We start from the raw sequence: 23601 nt of genomic DNA, 5'->3' as shown, positions 1-23601 counted from the left end.
CGATTCAACCTTTTTGCGCCCACTAGGAATGGCGCCCTAAGTGACGGCCTAGTTCGCCTTATAGGTAGCGCCGGCACTGTATATGTATGTATATATATATAGATATACATGTATATATATGTATATATATATATATATGTGTAGCCTATATATTTGTATATATATATATATGTATATATATGTATATATATGTATATATATATATATATATATATATATATATATATATATATATATATATATATATATATATATATATATATATATATATATATAGGCTATATAATATACAATAGTGTGTGTGTAACCGTAGACAACAAAAATGTGCCTCGTTGATTGACACCGGCTATAATTTAGAAATAATCCAGTCATAATTCTTCTTTATTGACATGAAATCTATTCGCTCTACGGGGTAATATTGAAGGAAAAAAAAAACCACAATGCCAATTTAAACCACCCTAACCCACCCTCCCCTACCCCAGCTTATTATTTCGTGACGTTTAAAAATATATTTAAAAAATCTTATTTTATTTCCTTACTCTTCACCGCATTTTATTTCTTTAGCCTTTATCCTAATAAAAATCTTTTGTTGCTTTATTTGGGTTTTAGTAAAAAAAAAATCGAATCTAATAAAGATTTTGTACAGAATAAAAAAAGAATAGAAATTGACATTAATGAGAATTACGTCCCCTGCCATGTCGATGCTGTGTATTACCGCAAGAATTCAACCATTGACTGTTATCGATTGCTTAGTGTCTCCGGAAATCGATACAAATTTTCCATCTCTAGGAAACCATAAAAAAATGTTTTAATGCAGAAAATAAACTTAAAAAAAAAAACCAAACAAAACACAACCCAATTGTTGGTGTGGTTTGTGTGTGTGTGTGTGTGTGTGTATGTGTGTGTGTGTGTGTGTGTGTGTAACTGTTCATCGACCTGTTGGCTGTTATGGAGGATATTTTCGTAATAGAGGTTAGCGGTAACTCGGAAAAAGGAGGTGAGGGGTGGGTGGGGGGTGGGGGAGTGGGATGTAAAGAATGTTGGTGGATGTGTTTAGGTCCATGAGTAATTGTGCACATGCAGTAGTCTTTGCAGGGTTTTTGTTATGTAACATATACATATATAAATAAATAATTAAATAAATAAATAATTAAATACATATAATTATACGTATAATCTACACATCTGTTTTATCGAGTGGTCATGGGGAAGGGGGTTGTTGGGGTTGTGGGGGGGGGGGGAGGGGTTGTAAACACTTAACAACCTAGCCCACGACACGTGAATGCAGGTTATGCTTGTATGTGCGTGTATGTGGTTGTATGGGCTGTGCCTCGCGTGATTCGTATGCGTGTGTGATCGTAATTGGTGTGGTTGTTTACGTGTAATTGCATGTCTTTGATTGTATGTGTGCACGATTGTATGTGTGCATTATTGTTTGTGTGCATAACTGTATGTGTGCATTGTTGTATGCGTGCATTATTGTATGTATGTGTGTATGGTTGTATGTGTGCATGGTTGTATGTGTGCATGGTTGTATATGTGCATGGTTGTATGTGTGCATGGTTGTATATGTGCATGGTTGTATGTGTGCATGGTTGTATATGTGCATGGTTGTATGTGTGCATTATTGTAGGTGTGCATTATTGTATGCGTGCATTATTGTATGTGTGCTTGGTTGTATGTGTGCATGGTTGTATGTGTGCATTGTACTCTCGCTCATTAAATCCATCAGATCATTAAACCAGGGCACCCAGGCCACACATAATTACCGATTATTTCGCTTGGGAATGGAGAGCGTACTACACCTCCACCCATAGCAATGAGCACCCCGGGGGTTGGGTTATAATTTACAGGCCCGGGGACACCCGAGGCTCGTGACGCACAATACAAAGCTAGCAGCTGACCCGCCCTGTGACGACTGGCATTTAACCTGAAGTTGACGCGAGTTAGAACAATCAGCGGACTGGTTGAACTGTGTGTATTCAAATGTTGGGCGGTGCCGCTGTATGGTGAGTTTGCTTGTAGGTTGTTGTTGTCTGGTGTTGGAGGTGCTGTACTTTTGTTTTCTCTTCTACGGCAGCAGAAACACAAAGTTATAAGGTAGTATAGGTGTGTAGATGGCACGAGGGGGGGGGGGAGAGGGTGGTGGTGGAAAGAAGGGGGGAGGGTGTAAGAAAAAAAAAAATATAATATAATACATATATAGCCTAAACACATACACACACAGACACACACACACACACACACAGATATATATATATATATATATATATATATATATATATATATATATATATATATATATATATATATATATATGTAACGAGACTATTTGCCTGTAGTGCCAAATGTTAACGAGTTCTGCTCGACAACGCCAAATGTTACCGAGTCTAACCACTCATTCTACACAACATCGACCACAGTATAGATACTCGAAGATGCAGGTTCGCTATTGATCCTTTTATTACATGAATCAAAGAAATGCTTCACAATAATATAATGAATCAAAAGGAATGCTTCACAATAATAGTCTGAATCAACTGACCCCCAACAGTCCTCACTAGTCTTCACATAACTGAATGCACATGTCTATCGTCCTTCTTAACACAATACGGCTAACCCGTTCAATAACCAACTTGATACTGCCACACTGACTGACTGATCGAGAGAGAGAGCGAGCTCAGCCGTCGCCTTCCTATATATCCCCTTCGTATTCGTAATCGTATTCGGTTCTATCATAATCGTAATCGTAATCGATTCTAATCGTTGCATCAGAATGTTAATTACGCCGCTTCTGTCGTACAGTCCGATTTAATAAGCCATCTGCATTCTGTCACATCAAAGTTGACAGACCGTATTGCGTTCTTATCGTATCGCTTCCCAAGATACTACGCCTTGGCTTTCTGATCGTTATCAGCCAACACCTGCGTTATTGCATCAGTCGTGTCAAAGTTGACAGCGCTGTACTGCGTTCTTATGTCTCTGGTAACTTCCCCTAGTTACATATATATATATATATATATATATATATATATATATATATATATATATATATATATATGGGGGGGGGTCATCCATAAATTACGTCACGCTTTTTTGGACGCTTTTTACCTCCCTTCCTCCCCTCCGTCGCACATCATCACAAAAAGCCAGACCCCCCCCCCCCCCCTAAAACGACGTCACACCTCTCAGCCTACAACCCCTCCTCAAAATTGCAGTGTGACGTCACACCCTCTGAACACCCACTCACCTCCCCCTCATCACACACCGTAACAAAATTACGGACCCCCCCTCCCCCTTACGATTATGACGTCATTTATGGACGAACCCAATATGTATAATATATGTATATATATATATATATATATATATATATATATATATATATATATATATATATATATATATATATATATATATATATATATATATATATATATATATATATATATATATATATATATATATATATATAAATATGGGACAGTAAAATGGTGTAAATGCCACTATTGATGTATGAGGTAAGCAAACAGCCGCCCATGTTTACAATGTCGTGATCTGGTATTTTCAAACTTCACGTTCGGAGATTTAAAATACATCATCGACTCACACGTTTCATCTTTTCGGTGAACATTAAAAAAAAAAACAACTCAACCCAACGTGTTTCCATTCTGAGCTATATTAACCTAATTATGTTGACGTGAATTTAATTACTCCCACGTCCTATTAAGATCAATTTAAGACAGTCGGTGATTGCAACGAAATGCATTAAAAATAAATTCTTAATGTATTTAAGGTAACCCATGAATTTATTTTCTGTTTATTTAAGCTCACACGAAATGTTTTTATTTTAAAATACCAAAACGGCAAACTATTTTTGTATCTAGTTTTATTGAAGTTGCAATATTAAGTTTTAAATTTGGCTTGACCTTAAATTAATTCTAAATTAAATATCCTCAACCCCTACTTTAATGGTAAAGATGTTTCTATGGAGATTATCTTTAACATTTTTGAAAAAGAAGTTGAAGATAAAAACGGACTAAGTAAAAATAAACATAATGTTGACGTGATTGTCTGTTGGCCGTTGCACGTACTCATGAAATCTCTCTTTAAAAATCTTTTCAACTTTCTTTACACCTTCCTGTTCAACTTACTGTTCAACTTTTTTTTCAACTCTTTCAACTTTTTTTTCAACTTTTTTTCAACTTTCTTTTTAAGTATCTTTTCAATTTTTTTTTCAATTTTCTTTTTAACTTTCTTTTCGACTTTCTTTTCAACTTTTTCTTTCACCTTTTTTTTCAACTTTCTATTCAACTTTCTGTTCAACTTCCTTTTCAACTTTCTTTTTAACTTTCTGTTCAACTTTCTGTTCAACTTTCTTTTCAACTTTCTTTTCAACTTTCTTTTCAACTTTCTTTTCAACTTTCATTTCAACTTTCTTTTCAAATTTTCTTTTCAACTTTCTTTTCAACTTTCTTTTCAACTTTCATTTCAACTTTCTTTTCAACTTTCATTTCAACTTTCTTTTCAACTTTCTTTTTAACTTTCTTTTCAACTTTCTTTTCAACTTTCATTTCAACTGTCCCTCACTGTACTTGTTCTCTATCAGCTCCGTGCCAATATTTAGCCTTAGATGGAATTTACCCCCCCCCCCCCCTGTTTTGGGCTGGATTCACAAACAACTCGAGTCATAAGAAGCTTGCCACACCCGCTCAGCACCAGAGTCTTAGCGACACTTCCCGGCGCCCGGGTACAAACTTTCGATTTGCACACCCCCCCCCCCTCAAACTTTCGATTTGCACCCCCTCAAACTTTTGATTTGCATCCCCCTCAAACTTTCGATTTGCACCCCACCCCTCAAACTTTCAATTTGTTTTTCCAACCCATTTTGGCGCCCCCTAAGGTCGGCGTCCGGGGACATATGTCCCCCCCCCGTCGCTACGCCTCCGCTCAGCACAAAACTTATAAATACCGTTGCCTCGATATAACCAATATACAAACCATAAATATCACATACAGTGGTGCTCGGCACCTGATATAATCAATATAAAAACGACATACATCACATTCCGTAGTACTTGACAATATAAGCCAATATAAAAAAAAACATCACATACCGTGGCTATAATACCACCAATATAAACACCAAATATTACACATACCGTGGCATCGACACATTTAAAATATAAAAAAACCCATATATCCGATACCGTGGTACTCGACAACTGATATAACCAATATAAAAACACATATATCACGTTAGCTGACGACCCAAACCGTAAAAATACAAACCCCGCCTTCCTGCCCCCCCCCCGTCAGTTAATTTTAACATCGTCCCCCCCCCCCCGCCGCCCCCAGTGTGCCAGCCATAGATCAAAGCCTAGTTCTGCTGGTTCTGTAGTAGCTTGAACATTCGGCTATAGTGTAACAGCATCAGACTACGACCGTATGTGACATCTACAACACTAGCAGTGGCATGCAACCCATAGGCAGTGAATAGATGTAGCATTAGGACACTCAAAAAAATTTCCTTGAATTAATATTAAATCTATCAATAAAAAAAAAGGGCTACGCATAAAGTCATTAAAATTATATTCTAAAATAATAGTGAGATTTATAGTTTCAATGTATTTCAGAAAACTATTCAGTCTTTAAGAATTTTTTTTCTTTCTAGAAATTCATTTAAAGTTTAACACAGATACATCTCTTTTTGTTTTACTGCCGGTCTATCTATCGGTCTTTTGGTCTGTCTGCCTTTTATTTGCTGTTGACTTGACTAATAGTCCGCCTGTCCACTGTTTCTGTACCCCCCACCTGTGTCTACTCCCCCTGCCCACCACTCTGTTTACTCCTTCTGTCTATTCCTTACCCCCCTTTTGTCACCCCCCCCCCCTTTCTGTCAACCCCTCTGTCCCCCTCAGCACTAATCCCCCTCTGACGCTACGAACCTCTGGTAGATAAAAAAAAACAGACGGCCGTTTTGAAAACGAACCCACTTAAAGGCCGACAGATACATCACTCTATATTCAGCCCAATTAAACTAAAAAGTAAACAGGGAAAAGAGAAGGAAAAAACGACATTGACAACAAACAAAAATTTACTTTAAAACAGTTCACAAATGTAGTGGTCAGACAGGAAACTGAGGAAATGAGAGGCCGCTGTGTGTGGGGATGTGAGTGTGGGTATGTGTGTTTAAGTGGAAGGGGTGGGGGAGGAAAAAATACGAGATATTTTGTTTAAGATAGAAGGACGGTGTATACATTCGATAGTTTCAATGAAGCTGGCATTTCTTTTAAAAAAAGTATTTAAGAAAGCGTTAGGTAAAATGGTGTTAACCGAACGATGTACACTATTAGATAAATCACAAAACAATGTACACTATTAGATAAATCACAGAACGATGTACACTATTAGATAAATCACAAACCGCTGTACACTATTAGATAAATCACAGAACGATGTACACTATTAGATAAATCACAAAACAATGTACACTATTAGATAAATCACAGAACGATGTACACTATTAGATAAATCACAAACCGCTGTACACTATTAGATAAATCACAGAATGATGTACACTATTAGACAAATCACAGAATGATGTACACTATTAGGCAAATCACAGAACGATGTACACCATTAGATAAATCACAGGGTACACTATTAGATACATCAATGCCAGGAAATAAACATTTTTTTTTGTTCTATGTAAAATGTGGGCCCTTATCTCAAGTTAAATTTTAGGTAGTTTGTTAAACAACGACAGAATGCCATGATCATTGGTGCTTGTTCTTCAATTTGTAATGTTGGACGTAATTTCCTTCTACACAGTTAAGTGTTACGTGTCAATTTGTTAAAACAGCCATGATGGCCGTTTTACTCATACTTTTTACAAGCTTTTATTTAACTCACTTCCTCTGTCGACAGTCAGTCTAGATCGAAACGCCGGAGCGAAATTACAGGCACTTCTACTTGACAGATACGGCGTAATTGGTACGTGGGTCAAGACAGGAAGACAATGCATCGTGAGATTAAATCTGACTTAATTGGATGCCTAATTAATTTTTTATGAATTAATTAAAATTTTTACTAAATTAGTAGGCATTTCTATCCAACCACAGCACACGCGTCATCACGTTCAATAGCGCGTCATCACGTTTCAATAGGCGCGCAATGGTTTTTAGTCATGAAGCTCTATTGTAAATAAAAACATGTAAATTACAAAAATTTTTTTTCATAAAAAACTTTTTAATAACAAGCTTTTATGTACTAATGCACTAAAAAGTAGAAAATAAATTATAGACTACTATTTCAATTACTATAAAGAAAAGCGTAGGTCACTTTAGTATCTATTGGATACCTTTACTAAATATGTTTAGGAAGAGACCCACGCTTTTCCTTATAGTAATTTAAATAGAAGTCTATAATTTATTTTCTACTTTTTAGTGCATTAGTACATAATAGCTTGTTATCAAAACGGTTTTTTATGAATTTTTTTTTTCTTTTTGGATTCGCTTCCATCCAAGAACAAACTACAAGGTAGAAGTTTGATTTTGGAGTTGTCCTCTTCTAGGTAGATTGCTGTCCCCAGCTATCAAGCTACATCGACACATGGGACTCACTTTTAAGGGTGATTTGCGTTTTAATAAACACAAATGAACCTGTGAAAATTGTAACTTTTTGCTCTCTTGTTATGAAGGGTGGCCGACCCCTGATTTAGAGGATACAAAATTTTAAATTAATTTTGTAGTTAGACATACAATTACATTTTGTCATCAAAATTGAATAGAAGTATGTTATAATAAAGCTACCGTTTTCGGACTTTTAAACAAAACCTACAGTTAGGTATTCAATATGTAGAATATATTGTTTTTACAAGTTTGCATTGCTAATATAAAAGTTTTGTTATAATTATATACGTAATGAAATTTAGAGCGTTGTATTGCTTTTTTCAAACATGTCTTAGTTACACTTGGTTAATTTAGCTATTCTCGTGACAGTTATTTCCCTTTAATAAAATTTTTTGTATTTGGATTTTTAAATGGGAGATAATTCGTTGCTTGCCTTTAAATTCATTTCAAATTCCTGCAGCTTAGGTTCACCGCTTACATATAAATACAACTTTAAGTTATTATTTGCTATTGTAAAAAATTGTACAGAGTTTAATTTCTAAACAAAATAGTTTGGTATTTTTTCGTTTAGCATAATCAGGTTGAAAAACAAAAACATCAGTTGCCGTTGTAGATTGCAATACTTAATGTTAGTAGCCATGCAGTCCTAGTCGTAAATTAAACATCTAATTCATTGTTTTTTCATATTTTTCACGCTCTCCTAAAGGATTCATATTCATATATAACAATTTTAGGTTGGAATCTATGATTTATAACCTTTTATTTTTCAAAAAAAAAAATCGTTACATAATCATACAATATAGATTTGTGAGTTGCTGATATAGTTTCGTAGGTATAAAGTATCGAAGTGTTAAAGTGTCATAATTTTTATTCCGCTGTTTTGTAGTTGAAGGTCTAGTGGAGTATTGATTATTGTGGTATTAAGGTATCGAATTATATTGATTGTTAAAGTGTAGTAGTAGATCCAGTGAAATCGTTGTTGATTGGGAGTACCGTTTGTAGAAATCGGTCGCTTCTGTCCTTTGGTTCTCACCAGGCTTATCTTCCACCCCACATAGCCTAGGGTAAGCTCGTACCCCACAGTCCAGTACCTAGCTCAACCGTAGGAAGCTAACAACTAAAAACTACGTCACTCAGGTCATATTAACGATTACTGACAGATAGGGAAATGCATCCTGAATAAAATAACATTCCCTACTTAAAGATATTCGAAAAAGTCGGCACTCGTGAAGTTTTAAGCATTGCACGGCTGTGGTGCTGGGCTTGGTGCCCAAGCGGCTGTCAGCTGTCCGAATACTTTCTACTCCCACCTATTCTCATTGTTCGCTGATTAGTGTTTTTATTATCTTTAAAGTTGTGTTTCTTTACAGTATATAATTTTTTATGGGTTTTGAAAATAAAATAATTCAATAATTTCAATAATTTCTAATTTTTTGCATGGAACTCGAGAGCCGCCACTTGACATCAAAAGAGCAGCATGCGGCTCGCGAGCCGCAGGTTGCCGACCCCTGCACTACGAAGATAGGTAGGCGTTCTCTAGCTGAAAAATCTTTAGTTGTTTAGGAATCTATATTACCACTCTTAAAGTATTAATATATAATATTCAATAGGATGGAATTTATAACTAATCGTAAACATTGATTTCTCAAATTATACTTTTAAAATATTTAATCAATATTGCTAGCAATGTCTAAATCAGGTACCCGTGTTTGATTTTTTGAAAGGCGTCCCTTGATTTAGGGGATCCTAAAATTTTAAAAATTTAAAAAAAAAAAGCAACCTGAAATTATATATTTGTCATCAAAATTGAATAGAAGTATGTTACAATAAAACTACCGTTTTCGAACTTTCAAACTAAACCTACAGTTAGGTATTCATTATATAGAATATATTGTTTTTACAAGTTTTCATAGCTTATATAAATCTGTTGTTATAATTATATACGTAATGATATTTAAAGTGTTTTATTGTGTTTTTCAAACATGTCTTAGTTACACTTGGTTAATTTAGCTATTCTCGTGATAGTTATTTCCCTTGAATAAAAAATTTGTTATTAGGATTTTCTATGGGAGATAATTCGTTGCTTAACTTTACATTAATTTCAAAGTCCTGCACCTTAGGTTGACCGCTTTCTACTTTAAATACATCTTTAGGTTATTATTTGCAATTGTAAAAATTATACAGAGTGTAAGTTCTAAACAAAATAGTTGTAGATTGCAATACTTAATGTTAGCAGACACAAAGTCTTAGTCGTAAATTAAACATCTAATTAATTGTCTTTTCATATTTTTTTAACCTCTCCTAAAGGATTCATATTTAACAATTTTAGGCTGGAATCTATCGTCTATAACCTTTTATTTTTCAAAAAAAAATCGTTACATAATCATATAATATAGACATTTTACAATTATAACTAAAGACAGTCAAGCTTAAAACAGGAAAGTTCCGTTTTGGAACTCACCTTGGGAGGTCTGCAGAGAGCCCAACATAACAGGAACTGTGGGTTTTTTTTAGTGTATTTTTTCTAGACTTTTTTTCTCCCGGAAGGGGAGGGGGGGGCACTCAAGATGATTTAAAGAGGGGGGGGGGGGGCTATGTCGTAAAGTACAAAATAGACGCGTGGACTTGGCAACAATTTCAATAAAATGTGATTACCCTTGCAAACTGGAATTGAAGGAATTAGTACAAACTTTTGAGACGAAGGAGGCAAGTAAAATTTGATTTTGATGTCTACTTATAACGTGTATGCAATTGATAATAAATTAATATGTCACTTTTAGTTAATTGTTTTCTTATAAATTTGTTTTAGTAATTAATTTGTGTGAAAGGGGGCGTTTTAATAAGTTTTGCCTAGGGCGCTAAATAACCTGGTGCCGGCACTGGGTACAACCAATTTACTTCAGGCTTTACGACAACCACTTTACACGAGGCTTTACAACAATAAGTTCACAACAGGCTATACAAGAACAGCTTTACCGTTCACGTACAGCTGGCTATAGAATAACCACGTCACAACAGGCAATACAACAACCACTTTACAGCAGGCTATAAAAAAATAAGTTCACAACAGACTGTACAAGAACAGCTTTCCTCTACCTGTACAGCAGGCTATACAACAACCACTTTACAGCAGGCTGTACAACAGCTTTCCCCTACCTGTACAACATGCCATATAACAGCCACTTTACAGCAGGCTGTACAACAGCTTTCCCCTACCTGTAGAGCAGGCTGTCCACCAGGAACTTGTGCTCCTGAACCCCCAGTGTTGGCCAGCGGATCAGCAGAATGTCCTGGACACTGGCCAGGTAGTCGCCGCTACAGATCCGGCCAATGTGGTGGAGGAAACTGGGGAGGAGGGAGGGGGGGGGCACTTCTGAGCATCAGGTTTGGGAGATTTTTAAAGGGAAACTTTTCAACATCAAGTTTTTGATGACATTTTTTAAAGGGAAACTTTTCAACATCAAGTTTGGGAGATTTTTTAAAGGGGAACTTTTGAGCATCAAGTTTGGGAGATTTTTAAAAGGGAATCTGAACATCAAGTTTGGGAGATTTTTTAAAGGGGAACTTTTGAGCATCAAGTTTGGGATATTTTTTAAAGGGGAACTTTTGAGCATCAAGTTTGGGAGATTTTTTAAAGGGAAACTTTTCAACATCGAGTTTGGGAGATTTTTTAAAGGGAAACTTTTGAACATCAAGTTTGGGAGATTTTTTAAAAGGGAAACTATTGAACATCAAGTTTGGGAATGGGATTTTAAATGGAAACTGAGCATCAAGTTTGTGATGAAATTTTTATAGAGGAATCTAAATATCAAGTTTGGAATTTTTAAAAGGGATTTGAACATCAAGGATGAGATGAGATTTTTATAAAGATAGTGAACATCAAGTTTATGATGAGATTTTTATAGAGAAACTAAGGAAACTAAACATTTGTGTGTTGAAATTACTCACGACTTTCATCTATGTATGTGTACACGAGCGGATATGCTTGAATTGCTCAGTGCTCTGATCTGTAAGTGGCTGCACATAAACGTGTGTGTGTGTGTGAGCTAATCACAGACCTTGTGTGTATGTGTATATATGTGTGTGTGTGTGTACTACTCACAGCCTTGCTGAGCCTTTGAGTTTGGTTATGCATTCACGTGTGTACCTGTGCATGTGTGTGTGTGTATAGATGTGTGTGCTACTCACTAATCAGTGGCTATGCATGCACGTTTGTATGTTTGTGTGTTTGTGTGTATATGTGTGTATGCGCGTGTGTGTGTATGTGTGTGTTACTCACTACTCCGAGCGTGATTATGCATGCACGTTTGTATGTGTGTGTATGTGTGTGTTTGTGCTACTCACTAGAGAGTGGCTTTGCATGCACGTTTGTATGTGTGTATGTGCATGTGTGTGTATCTGTGTGTGTGTGCGTGTGCGTGTGCGTGTGCGTGCTACTCACTACTCTGAGCTGTGCGTGAGTTTGTCCGTCTCAAACTTGTTCCTCCTCTCGAAGCACAGCTGCATGGCGGGGTCCGCCCACAAGGTGTGCATGTCGTCCACATTGGGCACTTCCGGGTTGTACACATCAAAGGACGACAACCTCTTTGTCAACTCGGCTCTTGTCGTCACTGGAGCCGGGGGGGGGGGGGGGGGGGGGCAGGGAAAGATGAAAGGAAAATGGCGGATTGATTTTCGTGGATTAAATATTGTATCAGAAATGGAAATAAAGCTTGGATTAATTAAAAAAAAAGAAGTTATTTTTTTACTTTTCACATTATCGTTTCTGCTTAATGGGATTTTTGTTTACTAAGGTAACCATGACAACGATGCTGGGAAAAAGATCAGTTCCAGAATATCTTGTTTTTTCTTACCCGTGGTGCTTGAGCAATTTATTTGATTGGTAATTTTTGTGACGTCCATAAACCAAGTCATGCATTTAAAAATATGTTGGACGAAATGACGGACGGGTGTGTGTGGGGTGGGAGGGGGGGGGGGGGATAGGGGGGGGGGGGCGAAGTGGGGTTTCAAGAATTGTGAAGAATTGTGGCTTCAATACCAGAAATAAAGTGAACAATTCTTCTTTAGACACAGAGATTTCTTAGGCAGATGAATTATTTCATATATTTCTTGACCTCGGCGTATGAAGGGATGGTGTGGTTAGCACTATGCCCAGCCGCCTTTACTTTCCCCATCAGAGCTAAGTCGGCTCAAGGACTTCCCTCCAGTCAAGAGGTCCGAACTCTAGACCTTCGGGTTAGCAGCCCAAATTCTCTACCATCCGACCACTCCATCCCATCCCCCAGACATCAATGCAATCAGATTTTTTTTTAAAACTCCACGTGAAATGTGTTTGAGGTTAGTCAACAAAAAACGTCGACGTCACAACCCCTGACACGCCCACCGGCACCCAACTTCCGGTCCCCAGAATCCATCTCTTCAATACGTTCTCTGCAACCGCATAGCGCTCAATGCAATCTGCATGTTCACGTTTCCATTCAGGGTAGGGGGTGGTGGGGGGGGGGGGGGGGGGGGGAGGGGGGAAGTTTCTCTCGGGGTATTTGAGGAGTCTGGCTGGATATTTTAGCGCGAGGTATGACGTAGGAGGAGTTAAACATCTGTTTATATTAACATCATTACGTCATCTGTAGACGTACCCTGTCCGTAACAGTGCCGGCGCCAGGTTATTTAGCGCCCTAGGTAAAACTTTTTAAAACGCCCCCTTTCACACAAATTAATTACTAAAACATATGTCTAAGAAAACAATTCATTAAAAGTGGCATATTCATTTATTATCAATTGCATGCACGTTATCAGTAGACATCTAAATCAAATTTTACTTGCCTCCTTCGTCTCAAAAGTTTGCACTAATTCCTTCAATTCCAGTTTGCAAGCGTAATCACATTTATTGAAATTGTTGCTGTCCACGAGTCTATTTTGTACTTTACGACATAGCCCCACCCCCTCCCCCCCCCCTCTTGGAAACATATTGAATGCCCCCCTCCCCTCCCGGGAGAAAAAAGTCTAGAAAAAAATACACTAAAAAAACCTCACAGTTCTTGTAATGTTGGGCTCTCTGCAGACCCCCCAAGGTGAGTTCCAAAACGGAACTTACCTGTTTTAAGCTTGGCTATATTTATTTATAATTGTAAAATGTCTATATTGTATGATGATATAACGATTTTTTTTTTGTTTTTGAAAAATAAAAGGCTATAAATGATAGATTCCAGCCTAAAATTGTTGTATATGAATCCTTTAGGAGAGGGTGAAAAATACGAAAAGACAATTAATAAGATGTTTAATTTACGACTAAGGCTGTGTGTCTACTAACATTAAGCATTGCAATCTACAACGGCTACTGATGTATTTGTTTTTCAACCGGATTATGCTAAACGAATAAATACCAAACTATTTTGTTTAGAACTTCTGCTCTATATAATTTTTACAATAGCAAATAATAACCTAAAGTTGTATTTAAAATGTAAGCGGTCAACCTAAGGTACAGGAATTTGAAATGAATGTAAAGTTAAGCAGCGAATTATCTCCCATAGAAAATCCTAATAACACATCTTTTTATTCAAGGGAAATAACTGTCACGAGAATAGCTAAATTAAGCAAGTGTAACTAAGACATGTTTGAAAAACACAATAAAACACTTTAAATATCATTACGTATATAATTATAACAACAGTTTTATGTAAGCTATGAATACTTGTGAAAACAATATATTCTACATATTGAATACCTAACTGTAGGTTTAGTTTGAAAGTTCAAAAACGTAGCTTTATTGTAACATACTTCTATTCAATTTTGATGACAATCATTTAACTATATGTTTTTCTCGGATTTTCAAAACATATTTTGGATCCCTTAAATCAAGGGACGCCTTTCAAAAAATCAAACACGGATAGGCCTACCTGATTTAGACATTGCTAGCAATATTGTTTAAATATTTATAAAATATAATTTGAGAAATCAATGCCTACGATTAGTTATAAATTCCATCCTATTTAATATTATATATTAATACTTTAAGAGTTGTAATATAGATTCCTAAACAACTAAAGATTTTTCAGCTAGAGAACGCCTACCTATCTTTGTAGTGTGTTCCGTCCTGAATTGAAATCATCTTACGTACGATAACCCCGACTACTCGATATGCTTAATCTACTCCATTCACAACACATATCAAACTTCGATACTTAAACATAACTAGACTCGTTGCTCCAGAACTACGACACCAACACGTTTAACTTCACCAAGCTCTACAAACGGTACTCCCAATCAACAACGATTTCACTGGATCTACTACTACACTTTAACAATCAATATAATTCGATACCTTAATACCACAAGAATCAATACTCCACTAGACCTTGAACTACAAAATAGCGGAATAAAAATTATGACACTTTAACACTTCGATACTTTATACCTACGAAATTATACCAGCAACTCTAAAATCTAAACGATTTTTCAAAACTTACCAAACAAGTACAATACTTTGAACACCCCGTCATTACTAAACTCGATACACCAGGACAAATTTCTAATTCAAAGTCAGAGAAAACTAAACTTACAAGCCCTATTAAAATTAGATAACCGTTTGAAATGTTCGAAATTTAAATTACGAGCTTATTTAATAGTTTTCTACATCAATTATGTGACACAAAAGGCAAAGTGACTGGTAAATAGCGCCCCGACCTTTCCAAATTAGGGAGGTGGGGTTGCATTTTCACTATCGCGAATAAATATATGCCTATATATACCTAATTTCGGGGTGGGAGTGAAATAGTTCGTCCTGGGTGCCGAAATAGATCGCTATAACTTTATACAAGTTATTAATTATTAGGTACTTTTTGATAATAGCGATTAAACCTTTTGCGCCCCCCTAGGGATGGCGCCCTAGGCGACCGCCTAGGGCGCCTTATGGGTAGCGCCGGCCTGGTCCTCGCCAAAAACACGGTTCCATTTTGATGTGTATTATGCAAGACGTCATGCTGCTTCAGCTGACTTAATTCCTGCCTCGCCAGAACCCCTACCACCCCCTCCCAAATTGTCAGTTCTTCTTCTTCTTCGTTCAAAATTTTAGAGTTGGAAGGGATCCCATCCAACACGATTAAGCATACGTGTCAAACGTGTCAACTGGTTATGCGCCGTCAGTTCTAAATTCTCTTTCATATTTTTAATTCTAACGATAATAAACTTCCATCACACAAAAAAAAGTAAATCAGAAAAAATAAAATTTCTCTTTCTCCACTGGATGCATGACGTCATCTTTGGATCAGCCGAAATTATTTTAAGTAATGAATGGAAACAAAATTGTATCAGTTCTTGCGTCTGCCTCCCCCCCCCCCCTTCTCACAAATCAGCCTTGTTGGAATAAAAAAAAAGCGCGTGCCACAATGACGTAACAACGTGGACGTCCATTTCACGGGCGGTGTGGTTTTAATTGCGGTCAGCTTTAGCGCCCAAGTGAGATCTAGTTTTTTCTCGTGGGAGCAATGATTATAGTCGCGGCGCAATGATTATAGTCATGGGGCAATGATGGCACAATGATTATAGTCATGGCGAAATGGCTATAGTCATGGCGCAGTCATGGCGCAATGATTATAGTCGTTGTGCAATGATTAAAGTCGTGTTGCAATAGTTATAGTCATGGTCCAATTAATATAGTGGTGGCGCAATGATTATAGTCGTGGCGCAAGAATTTTGTAGTTCCACCTGATATGATTAAAAAAAACGAATTGTCTGCTAGCAATAGACGCCTAGTCTCTTTGCAAATATCTGTTCCGTCTCAAACCAGTAAAACAAATAGTCGTTAATCTTGTACGTTCCTTCAGTTTCGTTGGTTCAGTGGGAACATGCTAATCTCCTTCAGGCGACAGTAACACCATTACACAACACCATTTACTTTCACCATTACACAACACTATGTACTCAAACGTTAATACTTGGAGTAGTTGTCTACATCATTACATTGAAGATACTTACACCATTACACAACACCATTTACTTACACCATTACAACGCACCATTTACTTTCACCATTACACAACACTATGTACTCAAACTTTAACACTTGGAGTTGTTGTCTACATCATTACATTGAAGTTACTTACACCATTACACAACACGATTTACTCAAACTATAACACATGAAATAGTTGCCTAGATCATTACATTACACAACACCATTTACTTACACCATTACACAATACTCTAAACTATAACACTCGGAACAGTTGCCTACATCATTACATGAATGTAATCACTAGATTATAATGAGCAACGAACCTGGACATATTTCCTCCGCCTTTTCATTTTCTTCTTTGAACTTTTTAATCAGCGTCACAATGGAGATCCTCGGGTGTTTCTTTCGGAATTCTGCTGCTAGTTTCTGTAAAGGGGGATCAGAGAAGGATGCTATAGTGGGGGTGTGGGGGTGTGGGGGTGGGGGGTGGGGTGGGGGAACTGGTCAGTAACATGGTGATTTTAAAATATGCTACATTACTTCTTTATGGGACGGCGTGGCCTAGCTTAGAGCGCTAGACTTCTAACTCAACTGTCTCGAGTTCAAATCCGGGTTCAAGTCAGTAGGATATCTCCGAGTCCACCCAGCTTTGATGGGTAATAACTCACTTTATGCCTAACTTTAAATGCCGATGTCAAGAAACATGAACTCTACTTCCTCTGCCCTATAGATCGCTAGGTCTAAAGTACCTTTTGTAATTTAGCTTTTAGCACTGTTATCAATTGTTTTATAGATGCCACTATGCCAGAGGCCCATTACCACGCCCAGGGTGAAGTATCAATTTTAAGCCCCCCCCCCCACCTATTCATATACAGTTTTTCAAGTCACCTGTCACTATCCCGTAAGTTTTTATTTTGGTGTCAAATAATCGATGTAGAAAACGGTTATATCCGTCTTTTTAAGCCAAGTAATAGTCTATTTTCTTAACTTTGTTATTCGTAATGGAACTTAGAATGATGTTTTTTGTCCATTTGCCGCTCTCTTCGGTCGACGCCCGGGGCGGCCGCGCCACCCGTTCTCCCCCCCTTAGCTACGCCTCTGCACCCTCCGCTCCTAACACTCACTACTCACATGAAAAAAAACAACAACAACATAAGAATAAAAATCACATCATACCTGGACTTCTGGGGTTTCGAACTGCAACCCCAGCCGTTCCATATGCTCTATCAAGTGGACCAGTCCCATGGCGACGTTCTGCAGGATCTGGTCGTGGAACAAGCGCCTCTCAAACTGTGGGAACTGGTCCCCGTAGTGCAGGCGCAGCTGTTTGATGAAGGTGCTCTTTCCGGCACCAGGGCCCCCTGAACACATCCAAGACAAGACATTTTCAAGACGTAATTGAAAATTTATCAAGACACATGTCTTACATGAATGAATGCTAGACAGTAAGGAAGTAATCACAAGCAAGTAGTTGATATAAAAAGTCGTTACTATATAGGGGGTGTGGGCGGTAATTTGTTTTCCAAGAGCTTTAACGTATTATTTGAAAGGGGACTGCTGACATTTTGTGGGTCCACGTGGGGTTGTAACCCCTTCCGACACACATCTGGCTATGCCACTGACCATAATAATGGTATAGAATATTATTAATCTGCCCCGAGTCCACTCACTTACAGCTAAGCCCAACCAAAGCCGGCTTAGTTTAAGCCAGCGTATTTTGAGCCCATCCCGCTTTCGCACAGCCCACCTTAATCCAGACCACCTTAATCCAGCCCACTTGAATCCCACCCCAGTTAAATCCGACCCACGGTAAGACCACCCTACTTTAATCCATCATATTTTTATCGAACCCCATTAAAACCCAGCCCATCCACTTTAATCCCTCCCACCTCATTTTAAGTCCATCCATTTTAATCCAGACAACCCAATTTAAGCCCACCCACTTTAATCCAGCATACCCCACTAAGCCCATGCCTTTAACCCAGTCCACTTTACACCAACCTACCTTTGATGAGGATCTGAACCTACAACCTTCATTAACTTAAACTAACCTACTTATGATGAGGACCTGAACCTCCTCCAACCTACACCAACCTACACCAACCTACACCAACCTACACCAAGCTACACCAACCTACACCAACCTACACCAACCTACACCAACCTACACCAACCTACACCAACCTACACCAACCTACACCAACCTACACCAACCTACACCAACCTACACCAACCTACACCAACCTACACCAACCTACCTATGATAAGGATCTGAACCTCCTTCTCCTACCTACACCAACCTACACCAACCTACACCAACCTACACCAACCTACACCAACCTACACCAACCTACACCAACCTACACCAACCTACACCAACCTACACCAACCTACACCAACCTACACCAACCTACACCAACCTACACCAACCTACACCAACCTACACCAACCTACACCAACCTACACCAACCTACACCAACCTACACCAACCTACACCAACCTACACCAACCTACACCAACCTACACCAACCTACACCAACCTACACCAACCTACACCAACCTACACCAACCTACACCAACCTACACCAACCTACACCAACCTACACCAACCTACACCAACCTACACCAACCTACACCAACCTACCTATAATGAGGATCTGAACCTCCTCCTACCTACACCAACCTACAGCAACCTACACCAACCTACACCAACCTACACCAACCTACACCAACCTAGACCAACCTACCTATGATGAGGATCTGAACCTCCTTCTCCCGCCTCTCCCTCTCCTCATCCAGCTGGTGGTCTATACTCCGGCTGCGGGCCACGGCTGCCCGCCCACCCTTGCTCATGTTGGTCAGAGAGAATGTCTGGGGGAGAGAGAGCATTCGTTATAACATGTGTGGTTGTGTGGTCAGAGAGAATGTCTGGGGGAGAGAGAGAGGATGGCATTCGTTAAAACATGTGTGGTTGTGTGGGGAAGGGTGTGGTATGATGGTGTTTGTCTTGTGGTTAAAGTGGCCATAATTGTAGTGTGATGGTTGTGTGGTTAAAGTAATGGTCTAGTGGGGCTTGTCTTGTGGTTGTGTGGTCGGGGGTGTGGTATGATGGTTGTGTGGTTAAAGTTGTAGTCACGTAGTGTTTGTGTGTGGTTGTTTGGCCAAAGTTGTAGCTTGGTGGTGTTTTTGTGTGGCTGTGTGGCCAAAGTTGTAGTATGATGGTGCTTGTCGAGTGGTTGTGTGGCCAAAGTTGTAGTCTGATGGTGCTTGTCATGTCTAGCACTAAAACTCCTGGGATATTCTCCTGGGCTGACGACTGGATTTACCTGGGTAGGGACTAGTGTGTTATGCTGGCCACACAAACCTCATAGACACCTCAGCGTAAACTCTGCTTCACCCACTATACTACACATTTTTTAATTTTGTGCACAACACATTAACTCGACAAGGGCGTTAAGCAAATATAATTGGGGCTAAAGATAAAGGTTTTAATTCTACCTGCTGTACAGTTTTCATATGAGGCAGTGACTAGGATTTTGAAACTAAGCAAAGTTTTATCTGTTTTGCTCACAAACACAAATGCGTGGTTAGTTAGATCAGTTGACTGTCGAGATTAACATAGGCGGAGATTTTATATCCATCACGTAAATACTGTGTAATTATCCTAAACGTGTACTGAATAGTGGACTTAAAAAGTAATATAAAATAGTAATAAGACAGTTGTTCCAAAATAGAGGTCTTAAATAGTGGTCTCAATTAGTGGTATTAACAAATGGTCTGAAATAGTAGTCTGTAATCGTGGACTAAAGAGACTCGTCCAAAATTGTGAGTTAAAACATTGTTAAGACTAGGTTTAAAAAACATATTGAGATACACTGATTAAAAATTTGTTTTCTTCGTTTTTTCAATGGATATAAAACTGATTAAAAACATTTCAGTTTTTCTCCAAGACATAAACACGGGGAAGGTGTCAGACTAATTAAATTAATCAACCACCTCCTAAAGTCATCCATTATTTCATTAACTAAAAACGTAGTAAAAACTTAACATGAAGTAAAAAAGAAATTAAGGGTAGACAACTCTATTAAACTTGTTTACAACAAAAGCGAAATGACTTTCTAACAACTCGATAGAATCGATGCTTTACTAGGAAGGTAAAGAGTTTCCCGGGAATTGAACCAGGACTTGAACCCAGACTTTCTGGAGAGAACCAAATAGGACTTGAACCCTCACCTTCTGCAGACACTGATTAGGACAACCTACTCACTGAGGGGGTCAAGGTCAAGTGAGTGATTGAGATAGAACAAGGTCAAGATGTCGGCCACTTAACCAAGGGTTCTAAACCCTTTGAAGAAATTTTTTTTTTGGTGGTCAAAATGAAATTACTTAGATAGCTCTAGACATGCAAGATGCAAGAAATTATATTTACAACTCAATTTCGTTGAAGTTTTACTGTAATATCTTAAACTTGAGTTTGTTGAAATTATATCTACAACTCAAATTGGTTGAAATTTTACTTAAGTATTTGAAAATTGAGTTTATTGAAATTATAACTCAAATTATTTGCAGTTTTTCTGCAATATTTGAAACTTGAGTTTGTTGACAGTATATCTACAAGTATATCTACAAGTCTAATTGGTTGAAGTATTACGGTAATATTTGAAACTTGAGTTTGGTTTGAATTTACTCACCACCGAATAATTCTCAGACTTAAGCCAGGTCACAGCGAAATGAAACAGCATGTTACAACAATTTAAAAAGTCGGCCCAAGCAAAACTTGCCCTTGTCGTATTGCCTCAAAAAACAGCGAACATGTCTTACAAGACTGCGCCTTATAACAACAGATGTGGTATAGGTTCTGCCCCTTTACAAGACTTTAACTCTAACTAACACGCGGTATAGGTTCTAACATAAAAAAAATCCTCCAGAAAAAATTATACGGAGTACTTTCGGATTCGTATATGACCGTGCAGTTTGCAATGTTGGCGTAGTAATACGATGTCTCCGATATTGACATATTAAGAACAAAGAAGAACACAACAATCTCGAATTACCTGAAGTTACTAAGCAAAATGCATTTAAAAATAGGCCTACATCTGATAGCCTTTGTTCATCACTCAGCACAATTTTTAATCCATGCATACATTCCCCTGTATTATCTTATGACATGTATAAAACACATATACGTATATGTGTGTATATATATATATATATATATATATATATATATATATATATATATATATATATATATAAAGCTAGTGTCTGTGCGATTGGAATATGAATAGCTGACACGAGAAAAAAAAATGAGTGCAGGAGAATTGATCAAGTGTGGACTAATTACCGCCAGCGGGTAAAATCACCGAAGTCTCGTGAGCAGAAATCTCATATGTAAGGGACAGACACGATTGATTACTACAGCCCCGGTTGTCTTGAAATAAAAAAAAAGTGTAAAGAAACTACGCTAGTTCAAGGTTTAACGTAAGGATACAACATAATTTTATACTTTGTTTTTATACTTAATATAAAAAAAAATTTAATTGGGAAAAACGTTTAAAAATGGATTTTTGAAAATTTGTTGTAAGAAAGAATACAATATTCAATAACCGTATTTAGATCGTTGTTTTTATTTTATGGAAAAACCGCACAAAATTATATCGTTAAAGTACTTATCTGTGCAGAAAGCCATAGTTCCGCCCCCCCCCCCCCCCCTCCCGTCACCAGCACCTGTCACCATCTCACCCTTACCCCGTCCCCACAGACTTCACTCACGTTCTCTTTGTTTAGACGTAGCATGGTATCCGTACGTGGATCTCCACACCATCAAAGTTCAACATGGAACATCAACATCACATTGTAGAGCTCTTGTGTCACCACTCCACAAATCAGAATGTAAGTATCTGTGTCATCACTTCACACATCAGAATGCAGGTGCTTATATCACCACTCCGCACACAACAAATTGTAGGTGTTTGTGTCACAACTACACACATCAGAATTTAGGTGTTTGTGTCACCACTCAACTCATCAGAATGTAGGTGCTTGTGTCACCACTACACACATCAGAATGTAGATGCTTGTCTTCTGTATCCCCAAACTAGTCAAGGGAAATCACTCTTGTATGTTATAGTATTCACGACATCATGAGCTGCTCAGCGTTTATCCAGTACCCAGCACAACATTCACATCCTGCGGATACACTGACAAAACAAGCACGCTGGTCACGTGGCCGTTGTGATCACGTGATGCTTTAAGTGTCATGGCCGCACTTGACCTTTCTAGAGGATGAGTTTCCAACATCCAACATACAACTTTTCAAGTGTTGTCTTTCTCTGTGTCGGCACGTAAGTAGATTGTAGGCTACAGAGGCGTCTTTGGGAGGTTGGCAAGGTGTAGGGTTGTGCAGTTGTCCCCTGGTGGTTTTATAACTTCCGGGTTGGACGGTTTATAACTTCTGGGTTGGAGGGTTGTCATATGGTGGTTTTATAACTTCTGGGTTGGAGGGTTGTCAAATAGTGGTTTTATAACTTTTGGGTTGGGGGATATGTCAATTGTGGTTTTATAACTTCTGGGTTGGACGGTTGTCAAATGGTGGTTTTATAACTTCAGGTTTGGAAGGTTGTCAAATGGTGGTTTTATAACTTCTGAGTTGGAGGGTTGTCAAATGGTGGTTTTATAACTTCTGGGTCGGAGGGTTGTCAAACGGTGGTTTTATAACTTCAGGTTTGGAAGGTTGTCAAATGGTGGTTTTATAACTTCAGGTTTGGAAGGTTGTCAAATGGTGGTTTTATAACTTCAGGGTTAGGGAAAGCAAAGAAGGCTGGGCAAAGTGCTGACCGCATCTCCTCTTCAAATGCCGAGGTTAAAAAACATAATAACTCAGCTCACGACTAACTTAGCTCACGACTACCTGACCTCACTGCTAACTTAGCTCACGACTAACTTAGCTCACTTCTAACTTAGCTCACTACTAACTTAGCTCACGGTTAACTTAGCTCACGACTAACTTAGCTC

The 23601-nt window shown here is 38.1% G+C and overlaps 1 protein-coding gene across 3 annotated transcripts in view; it reads right to left on the bottom strand.

Annotated features, from left to right (window-relative positions):
* LOC131934614 (guanine nucleotide-binding protein G(o) subunit alpha-like) overlaps positions 1 to 23601 on the bottom strand; it is a 108930-nt gene that overhangs the window by 7510 nt on the left and 77819 nt on the right. For 2 of the 3 annotated variants that reach the window (XM_059290682.1, XM_059290684.1), the window contains exons 2-6: positions 19335 to 19458; positions 17764 to 17948; positions 16911 to 17013; positions 12076 to 12244; positions 10851 to 10979 (exon numbers count right to left, since the gene is read on the bottom strand). In XM_059290682.1, coding sequence (XP_059146665.1) covers positions 10851 to 10979; positions 12076 to 12244; positions 16911 to 17013; positions 17764 to 17948; positions 19335 to 19458 — 710 coding nt within the window. Of the gene's footprint in view, positions 1 to 10850; positions 10980 to 12075; positions 12245 to 16910; positions 17014 to 17763; positions 17949 to 19334; positions 19459 to 22359; positions 22495 to 23601 lie in introns of those variants that run through there. The other variant, XM_059290683.1, reaches the window with a different exon arrangement.

This window comes from Physella acuta, unplaced genomic scaffold (genome assembly GCF_028476545.2).
Source record: "Physella acuta isolate Inbredline_101_S28 unplaced genomic scaffold, ASM2847654v3 ptg000114l, whole genome shotgun sequence".
Taxonomy (NCBI): domain Eukaryota; kingdom Metazoa; phylum Mollusca; class Gastropoda; family Physidae; genus Physella; species Physella acuta.
The sequence above is the reverse complement of the archived record's forward strand: the minus strand, read 5'-3'. Positions and strand labels throughout refer to the sequence as shown.